The sequence below is a fragment of the Haliotis rubra genome, unplaced genomic scaffold (genome assembly GCF_003918875.1).
Source record: "Haliotis rubra isolate DU_JTF1 unplaced genomic scaffold, ASM391887v1 Scf2235, whole genome shotgun sequence".
Classification (NCBI taxonomy): Eukaryota; Metazoa; Mollusca; class Gastropoda; order Lepetellida; family Haliotidae; genus Haliotis; species Haliotis rubra.
In genome coordinates this window covers 2,137-21,500 of record NW_025766265.1, presented here as the reverse complement: position 1 = coordinate 21,500, position 19,364 = coordinate 2,137, and the positions used below count along the sequence as shown (strand labels likewise).

The 19,364-nt window shown below is 41.7% G+C and overlaps 2 protein-coding genes across 2 annotated transcripts; both read right to left on the bottom strand.

Annotated features, from left to right (window-relative positions):
* Positions 1–7,393: 7,393 nt before the first annotated feature.
* LOC124277576 (cholinesterase 1-like) lies at positions 7,394–11,390 on the bottom strand. The gene is given in 3 exon segments (XM_046713294.1): positions 7,394–7,903; positions 7,905–8,847; positions 11,178–11,390. Coding segments are annotated over 3 exon segments (1,536 nt in total). The 5' UTR covers positions 11,261–11,390.
* Positions 11,391–14,929: 3,539 nt separating this feature from the next.
* Positions 14,930–18,619, bottom strand: LOC124277577 (cholinesterase 1-like). The gene is given in 5 exon segments (XM_046713295.1): positions 14,930–15,108; positions 15,742–15,905; positions 16,039–16,583; positions 16,585–17,527; positions 18,434–18,619. Coding segments are annotated over 5 exon segments (1,773 nt in total). The 5' UTR covers positions 18,517–18,619; the 3' UTR covers positions 14,930–15,070.
* Positions 18,620–19,364: the final 745 nt, after the last annotated feature.

Below are 19,364 nucleotides of genomic sequence, written 5' to 3'. Positions count from 1 at the left end.
TGTGTTCAAGTATCACACCTGCCGGTCTGTGTAATTACATAATGTGACAGAGACCGAACTCGGGCGATAAATCAATGCATTTTGTTTATGGTGTATAGCCTGATTGGTGTTAAGTTCAAATTCCATGTGGTCAGTGATAGCAGCTGTGTATTGAATATTGTCATTAGCAGACAGGCAGGCAGACACATAGGTGTCAATAAAACAAGACATTGAGTTTTGTCTGTGACAACGACATATCTATATCACAGTTAGAAATTCTGTCAACGCTAAATAATGACATTGCTTTCAAGTATCGAACTGAGAAAGTGACTCGGTAAGAAGAACGTGTGGTGAAATAGACAAATGAAATTATATAAACAGTTAATTTACTGTCATAACATATAAAAAAGCTCGCGCCTGTGAGATATCAACAAAACATTAGAAAAATAGCTCACACCAAAGCCTTCACCGAGTATTAACCGGACAACCCGCTTCCAAGCTGCGCGAACCTATTTCACTGCGCACGTGCTTTGAGCGCAGCCCGGCCGTTGAAACCAGTTTTTCCCCGAAAAGTCGGGGGAAAATTAATGAAACGTTTGAACTCCGATTTCGCGCGGTTTTTTTCATCGCGTTATTTTTCAACTTTATAAGTTGAATTTGCATTTTTGACGATTTGTTTCGGTAAGTCCATACCGAAAGGTATCAGAATCTGCAAAGTTGTGTTTTACGTTGCATGTGACCTTTAAGCAAAGACTCGTCACGCCGAAGACCGGGTTCGAATCCCCACATGGGTACAATGTGTGAAGCCCATTTCTGGTGTCCCCCGCCGTGATGTTGCTGGAATATTGCTAAAAGCGGCGTAAAACCAAACTCAGTCAGTCAGTCAGTTTAAGCAAAGATTTAAAAGTTTCTTTCAATGATGTGTTCCTGATTTCCTTTGGAAGAGAGTTCCACAGTTCAGGGCTGGCAAAGGAGAAGGCTCGGTCAGACAGTTGCTTTGGAGATCTGTGTTGGGTTAGGAGAGAGTCAGAGGAGGATCGGAGACGAGATGTTTGAGATAGTCGGGAAAGTTATCGTTGTAGAGGCAGTCATGAGTCAGAATGAGGATTTTGAAGGTAATTGTTGCAGAGATGGGGAGCCAGTGTAGAGACTGTAGCACTGGTGTGATATGGTCATGACGAGGAGTTTGGGTGATGCATCTGGCAGCAGAATTTTGGATTCTTTATTAGTTTCTGGAGTGATGTCGTGGAGAGGTTGGCATATAGTGAATTACAGTAGTCGAGTATACACGTGACAGGACAGTCCATCAGGAGTTTACAGGTGTCAGTATCGAGGTAGTGGCGGACTTTGCTGATATTGTGGATGTTGTAGTAGCAGGCTCTACTGATGGAGGCGATGTGTTGTCTTGCCAGAATAGATTACACATGTACCGATTGATTTATGCGAGTGAATAATGTGTGATGTACTTGGTTTCACAGTAAGGTATGTAGCTGTTCACTAGTCCATTAAGACAGCGTTTATACCAGTTGACCTGTCTGACTAGATACAAATATACCAGATGATCAGTGAGCGTAGGTATTGGGTATACCAGTTCATATATCCATGAAGAAAAGTGAACATGTACTACCCGATTAATCTGTGGCTGTACCGCTTGTACCATTGTTGGCTTGTCTGAGTAAATGGTTTATGCCAGTTGAATGTATATATAATATCTCTAAATATATAAAGTCTACGGTAGTTGACTTGCTGGATAACACATGTACCAAGTGACTTGTCCGAGCAGATAGTTTACATACCAGTTGACTTCTCTGAGTATATAATGTCTACGGTAGTTGACTTGCTGGATAACACATGTACCAAGTGACTTGTCCGAGCAGATAGTTTACACACCAGTTGACTTCTCTGAGTATATAATGTCTACGGTAGTTGACTTGCTGGATAACACTTGTACCAAGTGACTTGTCCGAGCAGATAGTTTACACACCAGTTGACTTCTCTGAGTATATAATGTCTACGGTAGTTGAGTTGCTGGATAACACATGTACCAAGTGACTTGTCCGAGCAGATAGTTCACACACCAGTTGACTTCTCTGAGTATATGTCTACGGTAGTTGAGTTGCTTGATAACACAGGTACCAAGTGACTTGTCCGAGCAGATAGTTCACACACCAGTTGACTTCTCTGAGTATATGTCTACGGTAGTTGACTTGCTGGATAACACAGGTACCAAGTGACTTGTCCGAGCAGATAGTTCACACACCAGTTGACTTCTCTGAGTATATAATGTCTACGGTAGTTGAGTTGCTGGATAACACATGTACCAAGTGACTTGTCCGAGCAGATAGTTTACATAACAGTTAACTTCTCTGAGTATATGTCTACGGTAGTTGAGTTGCTGGATAACACAGGTACCAAGTGACTTGTCCGAGCAGATAGTTTACATAACAGTTAACTTCTCTGAGTATATGTCTACGGTAGTTGAGTTGCTGGATAACTCAGGTACCAAGTGACTTGTCCGAGCAGATAGTTTACATAACAGTTAACTTCTCTGAGTATATGTCTACGGTAGTTGAGCTGCTGGATAACACAGGTACCAAGTGACTTGTCCGAGCAGATAGTTCACACACCAGTTGACTTCTCTGAGTATATAATGTCTACGGTAGTTGAGTTGCTGGATAACACATGTACCAAGTGACTTGTCCGAGCAGATAGTTTACATACCAGTTGACTTCTCTGAGTATATAATGTCTACGGTAGTTGAGTTGCTGGATAACACATGTACCAAGTGACTTGTCTGAGCAGATAGTTCACACACCAGATGACTTCTCTGAGTATATAATGTCTACGGTTGTTGAGTTGCTGGATAACACATGTACCAAGTGACTTGTCCGAGCAGATAGTTCACACACCAGTTGACTTCTCTGAGTATATAATGTCTACGGTAGTTGAGTTGCTGGATAACACATGTACCAAGTGACTTGTCCGAGCAGATAGTTCACACACCAGTTGACTTCTCTGAGTATATGTCTACGGTAGTTGACTTGCTGGATAACACAGGTACCAAGTGACTTGTCCGAGCAGATAGTTTACACACCAGTTGACTTCTCTGAGTATATAATGTCTACGGTAGTTGAGTTGCTGGATAACTCAGGTACCAAGTGACTTGTCCGAGCAGATAGTTTACATAACAGTTAACTTCTCTGAGTATATGTCTACGGTAGTTGAGTTGCTGGATAACACATGTACCAAGTGACTTGTCCGAGCAGATAGTTTACATAACAGTTAACTTCTCTGAGTATATGTCTACGGTAGTTGAGTTGCTGGATAACACAGGTACCAAGTGACTTGTCCGAGCAGATAGTTTACATACCAGTTAACTTCTCTGAGTATATGTCTACGGTAGTTGACTTGCTGGATAACTTGCAGGTACCAAGTGACTTGTCCGAGCAGATAGTTTTCACACACCAGTTGACTTCTCTGAGTATATAATGTCTACGGTAGTTGAGTTGCTGGATAACACAGGTACCAAGTGACTTGTCCGAGCAGATAGTTTACATAACAGTTAACTTCTCTGAGTATATGTCTACGGTAGTTGAGTTGCTGGATAACACAGGTACCAAGTGACTTGTCCGAGCAGATAGTTTACACAACAGTTAACTTCTCTGAGTATATAATGTCTACGGTAGTTGAGTTGCTGGATAACACAAGTACCAAGTGACTTGTCCGAGCAGATAGTTTACATAACAGTTGACTTCTCTGAGTATATAATGTCTACGGTAGTTGAGTTGCTGGATAACACATGTACCAAGTGACTTGTCAGAGCAGTTGATTGACATGTTGGCTTTTCTGAGTATGTACTGTAGGCACATGTACAAATTGACGTCCTGACGTGGAGCCGTGGGGAATAATAAATGCACTTGGACTATTTATTCCATGGCGTCCTTGGGAGGTATGTTTGGGAGTGGTAGAGGTAGTGTCTGTAGACACGGATGACTTAGCAGTGTAAAAGACGTCACAACATCCATGCAGAGTGACATTCTATGTCTGTGACTTTGCTTCCCCACTACAGTTTAAAGCGGCTTCAATAATGATAATGACATACAGCGCGTATTGTAACAGCGTTGATATCGTGTATAGCGATGCCCGTATTTAAAATACTGCTACTCAAAAACGACACCACGTATACTCGTAATATCTTGTCACATGATCGACCATGATGTCACGTGACTCTATTTTTAATTTTCTTGTAGTCTGCTACATATTCTGGTTATTTCCGGTAGCAATGGGGAAATCGGCTGATTTGTCGGAGTCACTTAAGAAATTAATTGTAAAAAAGTTTCAAAGTGGCGGAAAATGTTCTAACATCGCAAGATTCTTTGGAATGCCTCGAAGCAGCGTATATTCGGTGGTAAAGCGGTTTAATCGACGTGGATCAGTCTAGAATGCGTTCAGAACGAGCCGTATGAGGAAACTGACTCCTCGGGACAATCGACAACTTTTGAGGTTGGTCAGACACAATAAGATTTCACCTTTTGGTGAATAACTGAGAATTTGAACAACAATAGGGCTACACGTGTATCGGTGAGGACTGTAAGGAGACGATTATATGAAAATAAATTTCATAGACGTGTTGTTATAAAAAACTCCGCATTCGTGACTATAATGTCAGAAATCGTAAAGTGAATAATTACTGTGACTCATTACTGGAATCCTCCTCTGACGAGTGTAAAATTATCATTGGGGAAAACAATCGCGTTTTTGTTTGGAGACAGCCCGGTGAAGAATTCCTCCCGCAATGTCTTTGTCCGTGACGACAGCCACGCGTCAGTTTGATGGTGTGGGCTTGTATCACCTGGCATGGCGTTGGTACCATTTGTGTTGTTAATGGCAACATAAATGCTCAGAAATACACAGAAATCCTCGATGATATGTTTTGGCCCGTTATAGCCAGACAGTTGCCGGGAAACCGGTACATCTTCAAGATGACAACGCCCCTGTACATCGGGCCCATGTCGTTCAGGATTACAAGCGATAAAATGACTTTACTGAAATGTTATGGCCTGCACAGAGTCCAGACGCAAATATTATTGAGAACTGTTGGCTCTACCTGGAAAATAAACTTCAGGGACGCCGAAGAAACATTCAGTTGGCTGCAGACTTGGAACACGTAGTGTGGGACATCTGGGAAAATATTCCCCTCGATTTCAACAGAAATGTTTATTCATCGATTCCAAGGCGGATGTTGAAAATAATAAGGAACAAGGGACACATCACAAAATATTGAGGTAAGTCTGTTTATATTTGACGAGTTATGACACTTTGAATTCCCGTGTAAACAATCGGTCCGCCATGTTTGTACGTAATAATATGGCCACCCGCTGTATACAGTCGAGCACCGTTGTCTCGATATTCACGGGACCAAGAAAAAATATCGAGTTATCCGAACTTCGAGACATCCGACCAGGGCATATCATCACCTATCACTATGAAAGAAAGAAAAGACAATGTAGATTTTATGTATATATATTTGTATATACATTTTACTCACAGGGATCGCAATGTTACGGTCAACACGGTACAGCTCATGTTACAGTGTCCTATTGAATCATACAAAAGTTGGATCTAAATCTTTAGACTGACGGGCATTTGGTGGTGGCATGAAGGCGATAGTAGATAACCACTCTCAAGTCCTTGATACAGTCGACATAATTCTTTGTGAACGCAACCGACATTCTCAACTGCGATTACACAAAACCCTCAGTTGATTTCTTAGTATGTTTTGATTCGAAACTATAATCCGTTATCAGTAGTGTTTAGTCGTATCAGTGAGTACTTCCCAATTAATTCCTTCCTAATTAATCCTAATTAAATAACAAACAAGTGACACCTTCAACTCAATTAGCCCTAATTAGTTTACACTACCGCATCCCTTTGATTCATGCCGCACCGTGTGTAAATGTGTGGAAACAACGTCCGTTCAGTGGGATACTTGCCTATGAAAAGAAGGTGAATATCGAGTTCCTTGCCAATGTCGAGAGTTAAAGGGTAATTTTGTTTGTTGGGACCATGAAATTATATCTAGAGTTCGACACAACGGTGCTCGACTGTATGTTCCTCAAGGTCTGATTATTGTGATGCTGTCCTTTCATCCTCTCGTGCAGTATTCCTGCCCTTCAGGGGAGTCTGAAAAGCATTAAATGGACTCATTATTTGCCGTGCTACAGTCCAGTGTAATATCCACAACGATAAACCAGGCGTGACATGGGGAGGGGCTGTTGCCATCTGGTTACAAACAAAGGCGCCTTTTGTATTAACTCATACGTCTTCCAGCGATGGTTATAGTTAAAAGTTGAGTGAGTTGGGGGTAAAACTTCTTTCATGAAACAAGGCTCAACACTGAGATGACTACACATATGGGCATGAACATGTCCGCATGAACGTATTGGTATAAACGTAACATTACGAACATATCAACATGATGGTATCAGCATTAACATATGGGCATGAACATGTTGACACGAACCAATCAGTATCCGTGGATCAGTATGGACGTATTGGTATACATAAGTATCATAATCACTTGAGAAACTATTCACATCTGAAACCATTCAACTACAGTCAAATCCCGATGAGTCGACTGCCGGCGTCTCGAATATTATGCATAACTCGAAATACCTGTCGGTCCCGACCATTCCCATTGAACTATCCATCATGAATATTACCTTTAGAAACCATGGGTAGAATCCTGTTGATGAAGACACATTCGTGGTGGGCTACCCCGTGCCCTGCTGCTAAGTTGCTGCCCACGTCAAGAGCCATGTAGGAGAGATCAGTGTTGTCAGAGGCTGGCCAGTTCACCTTGACGGGGACAGGAGTGTTCGGGTTCCTGTAAATAAAAGAGTTCTAGGATGTTTTGTTTATTTGTTTGTTTGGTTCATTTGTTGTTTAATATAAGAGGCCCTGCACTATTCCATCTATATGGTGGCGATCTGTAATTAATCGAACCTGGTCCAGATAATCCAGTGATCAATAGCATGAACATGGAGCTATGCAGTGGTATGCAATGACATGTTTCAACTTTGTTATCGTGCCTGACCAACCGATCCCGTTAGTCTCCTCTTACGACAAACATGAGTTGCTGAAGACCAATTCTAAACCGGATCTCCACGGGTTTGGTATCATGTTAATTGGAGAGGGTGAAATAGGTTTTTGACACATTTTGAAAACGCCAGTGGACAACATAAATGGTCTCTGGACATTGTACACATGAAAATGATAGAAGTTGTTTCCTTTGTGTTTTGTGCTGTTCTTTCAGGATTAAGAGGTCTTAAAAGTTTGAGGGCGATCATTGACTCAATAAGTCATATGTACCACTCACTCACTCACCCTGACTTGGCAAAGTTGGTCCAGTACGTCATGATGGTTCTGCTGAGTTCCATCTCTCCTCTGTACATCCCAGAGACTTTTCCAGGACCCAACCAAATACAAAGTCAAGCTCGTACCAGTGGGCTGCTCCTATCCACTGTGGAAACGGACTAACTGACAGTCGGTGATTAAAACTGTACACGTAGGTAGGGTTGGCAGGAGAGTACAATCTGTCAAACTCAAGATGAGGACACTTCATTGCCTTATCCGTACTCGCTCGAGTCACGACATCAAAATAGTCTTTTTCTTTCAGGGGGGCTTTCTGACTTTCATAAAAGAGGCGAAGAGGTTCTTCGATTCCGTCCACATTTCCAATGCTAAACTTAAGACTTTCATATTCTGTGCGACTTAAAATCAATGTTTCCGGTAATGCAGATACTTTTCTCATCTGCTTCAATGTCAGTGCAGAAAACAGAGTCATCTCGTTCTTTGTAAAACCATGCAATACACTGGTCTGCTTGATGGAGCCAGTGGACAGAAGAGTTTTGGGGTCATCGGGGGAGGAAGTTCCCATCCACTACTGGACGAAATGGAATTCCTTCATCGAACAAACCTAGCTGAAGGTCTGCCATAGTTTGTGCATCTGCTGTCTTCAAGCACTCATATATCTCTGTATCAGTTGAAGATGAAGGGCATTCAAGGAGATTGGCAAATCTCTTCAGTTTCTGTTTTGCTGTGTTGGGAAAAGTGTAAGCCCACGGGCAGAGGAGGGTCCCACTCTGTGTGATTGCTCTGTCGAACAGGTCACGTGATAAAGGTGATGCCAGGTGTAGACCTACACTTGCACCACCAGCACTTTCTCCAAATATGGTCACGCGGGTTGGATCTCCACCAAAGTTGGCAATATTGTCTTTCACCCACTGTAAGGCTAATCTTTGATCCACCAAGCCCATATTTCCAGGGATGGTATCTGGACCAAGGTAACTGAACCCTAGAGGCCCCAATCTGTAATTCATTGAAACAACGATGACGTCATTCTCTGCTGCAATGTATTTTCCTTCATACAGTGGCAGTCTTGTAGATCCAATATAAAAAGCTCCGCCGTGGATCCAGACCATGACTGCCAGATTGCCAGCATTGGCTGATGGCGCCCACACTGTAAGGTGAAGGCAGTCTTCACTGTAATCATCGGGCATCTGTTTGTAACTTTCATCAGTGCCATGAGCATTTTTTGGTTGGAAGCAAGATGGCGTCGGGTTTTGTGCATCTCTAACTTCCGGTCCCCATGACTCTGAAGGCTGAGGGTATTTGAAGCGGAGATCACCTACAGGAGGCTTGGCATATGGAATTCCATAGAATACGTCAAGAGACTTGCCCAACACTGACAGACGTTGTCCTAGAAGTGGGCCATTCAGAGTTGACACTTCCTTTGTTTTCACAGTAGGCAACACCAGCAACAACGTAACAAGCGTCGCAAATGCAAGTCTCATTCCTGTCCACATTCTGAAAGAACATATTGAATTTTAAGATACGATTTACAGTTGAACGTTTGATCCTTTTCAGTTCATGTTCCTAGTTAATCACAGTTTCTTTACACATGAAATGTGACACTAATAACCAAGATGGTTCGTGTGATATTGCTGTGTAAATCAGTAGAACAATATGTCTGTGTACGTGTAATATGGCTGTGTAAAGCAGGAAAACAATGTTGAGATTGTCACGTGAGGACAGCGGTGTCCAGCATTCTGTGAACATCATCTTTTCACCCCGGATATTTAGTATAAGTCTGTTTTGGAAGCTTGAGCACTGTTGCTGATGTGGGAGTATTATTTATCATTGACTTTGTTGTCACCTCTGCCATTATATTTCGTACTGGCATTGTAATTACATTGAAGAACTGTAACGGTGATGGTGGAACAGGAAATACACAGACATACAATTTGAAAAGTTAAGTATGGTGACGTGGTAGACATGACTTCATTGTATGTAAAAGAGACCCAGCGGTCAAGATTGTCAAACGGTTGGTGAATTTTATGGCCTCGTCTGTGGATTAATCTGCCATTAATTTTCATTCTTAGGTAAACTGAATACGGTTCACAGTCACATTACAATCTATTCCTTAACGGTACCCTGTGTTTCTGAATGAACAGAGACGCATCCGAAAGTATTTTTATATTGATTAGACAAACTACACAATGAAATTGACAAGAATCATGAAGGTGTAACTGCCACTTTAAAAAGAACAATCGCTTGTAAACAACATGAATGTCTCCGGGTAAGAGTAAGTAATACACAGGTCTACTAGTAGAATCATGAAGGTGTAACTGCCACTTCAAAAAGGAACAATCGCTTGTAAACAACATGAATGTCTCCGGGTATGAGTAAGTATTATACAGTCCTTCTTGTGTGCAGGTATATCCATACTGAATCCTCAAAGAGAAATTGTTGGAGTAACAACACTGCTAGCCATTTCCTATATTTCAACAAGTATATAAACGTCAACGGTATTTGAAGGACAACAATGCCATTTTTCATTAGACACTCACCTTGTACCTGACTCTACAGTTGTACTGTGGACTCTGCACTGGGGTGTACACACAGACGCTGTTACACCAGTGATATGACCTGGTTAGCGTGACTTGCAAAATCTCAGATATATGCTCCTCAAGAAAAGTAGGGAAACCTCATTTATATTTTACGATTGAAAGAATTGGGCGATATATGGTCAATGAACATGGATATTATAAGAATGACTGTTTTGAGACTGTTCACCACTTGCACTTTCTTATGACCATAGTTGTTCGTACAGTTATCGCTCTTGAAAGATGATATGTGTATGACGTGAAATTTGCATGTATATGATTTTCATTTTCAAACGAAAAGAACCAAAACGGCTAAAAAATATGTGATGCAAAATGATTGTGAAAATGATTTTTCGATATTTTTGAAAACCGTCAAAATAAAAAAATGACACCCCATGCACGTGTATGGAGCTACTGCGTTGTGCACGTGCATCCCATGCGTTGTGTTTAGGCGTGGCGATAAAGCGAAATGGTGGTGCGTTCATAAGATGTCTGTCTTTGACAAGGTATAGGTGAGTTCGGAATGTCTGTTCAATTGAGAACTGATTGGTTTTAGAGTGAGTGAGTCAATGCGTGCATACGTGAGTGAGTGTTCTATAACAGTATATTACTTTCAACTTTATACCCCAAAGTCACTCACTCACTCACCCACTCAACCGCTCAACCACTAAACCACTCACTCAACCACTCACTCACTGAACCACTCACCCACAGTTAAGTAATCACTTCGATATATGGTGACTTGGTAGACATGACGTCACTGAATTTAAAGAGACGCCCAAGTGGTCAAGATTGTCAAATGATTGGTAAATAATCGTATTACCCCTTTAGTGGATGAATCTGCCATCAATTTTCATTCTTCGGAATATTGAACTTGGTTTACAGTCACATGACAATCTATTCCCTACTGGTACCCTTGTATTGCTGAATGAACAGAGGTACATCTGAACGTATTTATGCATTATTAATGTTGACTCGAACTCAAACAACACCATGCAATTAAAACACAGCATGAAGGAGCAACTGCCTCTTTAACAGGAACAATCGCTTGTAAACAATTTGCAACATCAAAGTTTCTGGGTAAGAGCAGGTAATATACAGGCCTACTTGTATGCAAGCATTTTCAATCTAAATCCTCAAAGATAAACTGTTAGAGTAACAACACTGCTTGTCATTACCTATAGTCCGACAACAGTATACGTCAACGGTGTTTGATGGAAAACAGAATGTCATTTTTCATCACACACTCACCTTATACCTGACTCTACAGTTGTGCTGTGGACACTACGCTGGGGTGTACACATGGACGCTGTTACACCAGTGATATCTCGCATCGTGACCTGGTTAGTGTGACATGCAAAATCTCAGTTACAGGTGAGTCCGGAACGTCTGTTAACTTGAGAAGCGAATGGTTTTAGAGTGAGTGAGGCAGTGCGTGCATAAGTGATTGAGTGTTGTACAACAGTATTGTACTTTCATCACGAGAGTCCATCACCCACTCACTCACTCCTTCCCTTCCTCGCTCCTTCCCTTCCTCGCTCCCTCACGGACGCACGCACGTACGGACTCACTCACCCATTCTTTCAGTCCGATACTGTTCAGGAACCACTACGGGATATGTCAGGATCATCTGACTGCATACCGTTTTATGGACAACTATATTTATTACTTTTTATTGGGCCACTAGGAAATTCCTCAGGGCCCATATGCGCGTTGAGCATGCACCTTGTGGATGGATACAGCGCTATATAATACCCATCATTATTATTACTACTATTATATATTTGTTTCAGAAAACCCGGAAAAACCTGTATTGTTTGATGACATGGTTAAAATCATGTCATTTTATCCCCCTCCAAACACCATTAACTGAATGGCCAAAGTCCCCCTGTGTCTAGTCTACACATACTTAATCAGGCTGACGGCCTAGCTGGATGACTTGCTGATTCTCCACCTCAAGTCGAGGTACAGCTCCGCTCAAGAAACTGTTCATATTAACTCAGTTACCCGAGATTCATATTTACAGTTAAAAAAGTAGGGAATATTTCATTTTGGGTGACTGGGAACGAGGTTGTGTGATTGTATATGGGGTTAGATATTGATTATTCTATTGAAAATGTCTCATGAATTTCTTGCAAGCGGTTGGGGTAGATTTTGAAGTATACAGTGAAACGGGTTAGTGTGTTAGTAATCGGCTACACTGATGAAGCCTGCATACCCGACGTCCAAGTGCCCGATTTACTCCCATTAGTTACACACTAGAATAGGGATTAATTAGGGCAACATCAATGTATACATAGGTATGTTCTAATTGGATATTTCAACCAGTTAGGTGAAAACTGTTATTATGTTTCATGAAGTTATTTTTGATAGAAAATGTTCTTTCAAATGATCTATGTCAAATCTCTGTCATCAAGCTACTAAAGCCATGTGTTTTGTTTTACGCAGAAGTTGAATGTTACACTTATCAATACAATATACACTATATCTCTTTGATTCGATGGTGAAACCAAGCTTGAGTCCCACTTCCTGTTGATGTTAAAAATCTCGTAAGTTAACTTTTTGGTCTAACACTTAATGATTTTGAACATAAACTAGGACAGTATGCTGACGATACTCACTTTATTCCATATTATACTATAATATAACATATTTAAAAACAATTTAAAAAAATAAGATTTAAAGGCGGGAAAATTTCTCGTTTTACAGTTATCGAGTCACTTGGTTTTACCTCGACTCACAAACATGGGCGCCCCGGGGACCCCCAATTATTATCTGGGGTTCGACACAACCGCAAAAGGGTGACAAGGGACAAAGCTCTCACTTCAACACAACAGTGACTTCGACATATCAGAGCTCGACACATGAGTGTTTTAACGAACCCAGGACCCGCCAAGACTGCATACAGAGGGGAAAACTGAATCCTATGCTGCCTGTTCAAAACGTCCTGCTGGATGGGTAGATCATGCTTGACGACAATGATATATGCAGGTCACCGTGACCGTGCGGCGAGGACTTAAATTGCACCCTCACCCCACCCAACTCAAATATTAGTGTCTGGCCGACATTCGATTATTTACATGCCCCTCATCTACCGTATTTCCTCTATTAAATCTAGGGCCTAGATTTTTCGAAGCTAAGATAGTCGTAAGTTAATGTTAATGTATGGCACTTACGACTATCTTAGCGCTAAGAGACCTTCGAAAATCTAGGCCCAGGTGTAATTTTTTTTTACACTTTCACACCAAGTACTCTCTTTACTCATGGCGTGTAATAGCATATCTAATTATTCACAGAGTTTTGTGCATACAAGCTAACATTCGTGTTTTCGAGGTAAGGCGATATATTGTTGAATGCAAAAGACAAACCCCCATTTTATGTGGGGCCAGGATCACTAGTGTTTTCCCCAGGATCCAAAAGGCAGGACGACAGAATTTCCAAAGGGGCACCCTTATTCCAAAATGGGCATGCAGTGACAGATTTACAAGTATTGAATTAAAAATCATACATGCATACGTGTTAACATGAATTATTTTATAGCAAAGAAGTGAAAGGCGACAAACAAAAACAGCAAGGCGCTCAAATAAAAACAGCCAGGCGCCAACTAAAAAGGGCACTGTATAGGGGAAACACTAGTCACCGGACAGCCGTGAAGGTCTGGGTTAGAATTGATCTTCAATAACCCATGCTTGTCGCTAGGGGCGACTAACGGGACCGGGTGCACGTGGTCAGGCTCGCTGTCTTGGTTGACACATGTCATCTTATCCCAATTGCGCAGATCGATGCCCATGCTGTTGATCACTGGATTGTCTGGTCCAGACTCGATTATATACAGACCGCCGCCATATAGCTGGAATATTGCCAGGTGCGGCGTAAAACTGAACTCATTCACTCACTAGTCACCAGACATGTACTGTATTTAGTCTGTCATACAGTCCCTGCAACAAAGATTTCTAAGAAAGCCCATGCAAGTCTAAAATATGTGGCAAGTCTAGATTTCAGTTTAACTGTCTGAAAATGAAGAAAGTCTCAGAGCTCCTTTTTATTATATATTTTTAACATGAACTGCTTTTTTCTGTAAATTATGTTCATTTGAGACACTACTGCACTGTGCTGCTGGTCGTATGGTAATATCTGGGACATCGCTGGATGACATGCATAATTTGGAGTCGGTGAACAGCTTCGTTGAAAAACCTTGTTTCCCAAACTTTCTGACGACTGTTTGTATGAGCAGTCACCGAGCCTGACAACGTGGGGAGGCCGACAACGTGAGGCCGACAACGTGAAGGTGCTATAATTTTACAGTAGTCCCGATGCAAGCTAAATATAGCAACACTGACACTATGCAATAATATTAAACCTCCACACAAGTAAAGCATATCAATCAGGGGAATTATATGAGACCAACGCATATCAGTGCATTTCATTCGATTAAACCGCACTCCGTGACGTCTTGCACATACCGACAGAAACTACTTTTTGACTGTTCATTTTGTGTTTGTAAGCGGTTTGTTGGAGATTTAAGGTGGTGTAGAATTATCGAAAATGAAAATTATATACAAACTTTATGAAGATTAGTTTTCAAATATAAGAAAGCTGTTGGGTATTAGTAAATGATAAACATGTGTACTATTTATATTTATGTGGCAATTTTGTACAATGATAAAATTTGCAATTCATCGGTCCGTTTCTGACTCAAACGGATTGTAGTTCCAGCTTAAAAGTGATACATAACTATACGGAGTTGCATCTGACTTATCGGATGCTGATATAAATAATGCATTAATATACCAATCTTTTCGGATGATAGTATATGCTAAATACAGGTCTGTTTGTTTCCTAAACAGGACATCCATATATCTTCAATCATCATTCTCAACCCCATGGGAATAATACTGCCTATGTGAGCTATGCAGTGTTTCTAAGATTGGGTACCCACCATAATGAACAACAGAATGCTGGCAAATTATTTATTTCATCACATCATTGATGGCTACATAGGGTTGGTGGTTGAGTGTAGACTATAGGTGTCACAGTATCTCTGAGGACTCTCTACGACTTTGGACAATAATCTGTTCCTGGCAATGTCAAACCTTATTGTTAGATTATTATAGTGCGGCTCTGAGTATTATAATGCTGTACTTTCATCCTTTTGTGCAATACTCCTGCCCTTCCGGTGGGTCTGAAACACAAGGATAAATTCATGATTTCCCTGGCTGCACGTTTGTATCATGAACAAACAATGTACATTCTCAACAATTTGCAGCCTTCAGTCGATCATGTTGCAATAAGACGCATCTGGGGTATTGTTGCCCTTATCTTGTTACAGTTATTTACTTTTAGCATAAAGGTGAGGGAGGGAGAGAGTGTGTATGGTTTTACACCGCTTTTAGCAAGATTCCAGCAATATCATGGCGGGGGGACACTAGAAATGGACTCTGCACATTGTACACATGTGGGCAATTGAACCTGGGTCTTCTGCATGACGAGCAAACGTTTAAACCACTAGGCTACCCCACTGCCTCTAGGAGCATATCGTCTCAGGTAGGAGAAGCACAGACACTAGAAATTATCTCTACGATCAAACTGTAAGGACCAGGCATATCAGTAGTGACATTTTGAAATTAACATGAAAATTCTGAGAAAACTCTTAATGGGTACATGTTGGCACAGACATAATGGCATTATAGCATTTGAATGAACCACTTGATTGGACCATACTGAAATGAACTTATGGTATTCCGTTAAGTGATTTCAACATAAAAACATGTATTGCATGTAACTGTTAAAAAATGATATCCCATCATACTATTACCTTTAGAAATCATGGGTAGAATCCTGTTGATGAAAACACATTCGTGGTGGACTACCCCGTGTCCTGCTGCTAATTTGCTGCCCACGTCAAGGGCCATGTAGGAGAGATTAGTGTTGTCAGAGGCTGGCCAGTTCACCTTGATGGGGACAGGAGCGTTCGGATTGCTGTATATAGATACGAAAACTTCAGAAGATCTTGAATATTTGAAACAAAATATTGATCGTCCTGATTAGTAACATTTACATGATGTCATTTAAAATAATACCATTTCACTCGCTCATTCATTCACTCACTCACCCCGACTTGGCAAAGTTGGTCCAGTACGTCATGATGGTCCTGCTGAGTTCCATCTCCTCCTCTGTACATCCCAGAGACTTATCCAGAACCCAACCAAACACAAAGTCAAGCTCGTACCAGTGGGGTGCTCCCATCCACTGTGGATTTGGACTAACTGACAGTCGGCGATTAAAACTGTAGACATAGGTAGGGTTGGCAGGAGAGTACAATCTGTCAAACTCAAGATGAGGACACTTAAATTTCCTGTCTGAAGTTGCACGAGTTACGACATCAAAATAGTCCGTGTCCTTTAGAAGGGGTATCTGACTTTCATAAAATAGACGAATAGACTCTCCAATGTCCTTTCCAGTGACAATGTCAAATGAAAGAAAACTATCATATTCTTGACGACTTAAAATCAGTGCTTCAGGTAGTGTGGACACGTTTCTCAGGGAACGTTTCAATGTCATTGCAGAAAACAGTGTTGTCTCATCTTTAGTAAAACCATGCAATACACTGGTCTGCTTGATGGAGCCAGTGGACAGAAGACTTTTAGGGTCATCATCAGACAAAGTACCCATCCACAACTGGAGGAAATGTTGTTCCTTCATCTAACAAAACAAGCTGAAGGTCTGCCATAGTTTGTGCATCTGCTGTCTTCAAGCAGTCATATATCTCTGTATCAGTTGAAGATGAAGGACATTCAAGGAGATCAGCAAATCTCTTCAATTTTCCTTTTGCTGTTTTGGGCGCCATGTATGTCCATGAGCAAGTGAGGGTCCCACTCTGTGTGATTGCTCTGTCAAACAAGTCACGTGACAGAGGTGACACCAGGTGTAGACCCACGCAGACACCACCAGCACTTTCTCCAAATATGGTGACTCGGGTTGGATCTCCACCAAAGTTGGCAACATTGTCTTTCACCCACTGTAAGGCTAATCTTTGATCCATCAAGCCCATGTTGCCAGGGATGGTATCTGGACCAAGGTAGCTGAACCCTAAAGGCCCCAATCTGTAATTAATTGAAACAACGATGACTCCATTCTCTGCTGCAATGTATTTTCCTTCATACAGTGGTAGTCTTGTAGATCCAAAATAGAAGCCTCCGCCGTGAATCCAGACCATCACTGCCAGATTGCCACTATTGTCTGATGGCGCCCACACTGTAAGATGGAGGCAGTCTTCACTGTAATCATCGGGCATCTGCTTGTGCTTCTCATCTGTGTTATGAGCACCTATTGGTTGGAAGCAAGATGGCGTCGGGTTTTGTGCATCCCTTACTTCCGGTCCCCATGACTCTGAAGGCTGAGGGTATTTGAAGCGTAGATCGCCTACAGGAGGCTTCGCATATGGGATTCCATAGAATACGTCAAGAGACTTGCCCAACACTGACAGTTGTTGTCCTAGAAGTGGGCCATTTAAAGTTGACACTTTCTGTGATTTCACAGTAGGCAGCACCAGCAACAACGTCAGAAGCGTCGCCAATGCAAGTCTCATTCCTATCCACATTCTGGAAAAAAATAAGATACGTTTTACAGATGAACTTTGTTCCTTCTGTGTTCATGTTCCTAGTTAACATACTATTTACAGTTGAGCCTTTCATCCATTCCAATTCATGTTCCACAGTTTCTTTACACATGAAATGTGACACTAATAACCAAGATTGTTTGTGTGATATGGCTGTGTACTGCAGCACACCAATGTTGAGATTGTCCCTTGAGGACAGTGGTGTCCAGCATTCTGTGATCATCTACGAACATCGTATTTTAAAAACGTGAGCACTGCTTCTGATGAGAGAATATTATTTATCACTGACTTTGTTGTCACCTCTGCCATTGTATATCGTACTGGAATTGTAATTCAATGAAGCTGCGTAACAGGTGGTGGAACAGAACACACAGACATACCATTTGGAAGACAGGGTATTGTAACGTGGTAGACATTACGTCACAATCAGAATGACTGCAAATTTCAAATTCCACGGGCCTACAGCCTTTCGAAAAATTGAACTCTGATCAGGGTAGTTTTGAGACAGACTCATTGATAAAGGGTTAGGTAGCTGAGATACATGTGCATATGGGCAACTATATAACTATAAGACATTGAATGTACAGATGGTCTTAATGAATGGGGGTAAATTTAACGTTGACACGAACACAAACACCATGTAATTAACATAATTCATGAAAGTGTAACTGCCACTTTAAAAGGAACAATCGTTTGTAAACAACATGAAGGTCTCCGGGTAAGAGTATGTAATACACAGGTATATTTGTATGCTAGCATATGCAACCTAAATCCTCAAAGATAGACTGTTAGAGTAACAACACTGCTTGTCTTTACCTATATTTCGAGAATCGTTTTCGTCAATGGTATTTGATGGAAAACAGAATGTCATTGATCACCACACACTCACCTTGTACCTGACTCTACAGTTGTACTGTGCACACTACACTGGGGTGTACACATAGACGCTGTTACACCAGTGATATCTGGCATCGTGACCTGGTTAGTGTGACATGCAAAATCTCAGTTAGAAGAACGTCTGTTAACTTGAGAAGCGAATGGTTTTGGAGTGAGTCAGAGTAGGGTAAATTTAATAAGTAAAGCACCTCATCGAGGAGGTGTTGTCACGTGACCGGAAGTCTGACGTCATCAGACTTCCGGTTAATACGAGACGAGGAGTCACGTGAACGATGACAGCATCAAGGAGCAAGTTCATAGGCATAGGTCATGAACCCTCACAGGTGTGCACGATATCACAGGTCGGAAAGGTCAAAGGGCATTCTAAAAACATGTTGCACCAATGCAATTCATTAACTGAGCCCTAACGAAGCTGAATCGTTGCATAGTAACGAATGCCCGTATATGGAAGTCCTACTACGTTTCCGCGATATTCGCGGGGGCTAGATTCCATGAGTCACACTCCATTGGAATGCCAGCTGTTGGTCTGCCGTGTTCCAACTCATGAACGGAACGCTCACAGGTGTGCACGGTATCACTGGTCAGAAAGGTCAAAGGGCATTCTGTAATCACGCTGCACCAATTGCAATTCATTAACGGAGCCTTGAGGAAGCAGAATCGGTGCATAGTAACGAATGTCCGTATATGGAAGTCCTACTACGTTTCCGCGATTAGTCTCGCCGGGAGGGGAACTGTTTCCAACTCATGAACTGAACGTCACAGGTGTGCACGGTATCACTGGTCAGAAAGGTCAAAAGGGCATTCTGTAATCACGCTGCACCAATTGCAATTCATTAACGGAGCCTTGAGGAAGCAGAATCGGTGCATAGTAACGAATGCCCGTATATGGAAGTCCTACTACGTTTTCCGCGATTTGTCTCGCG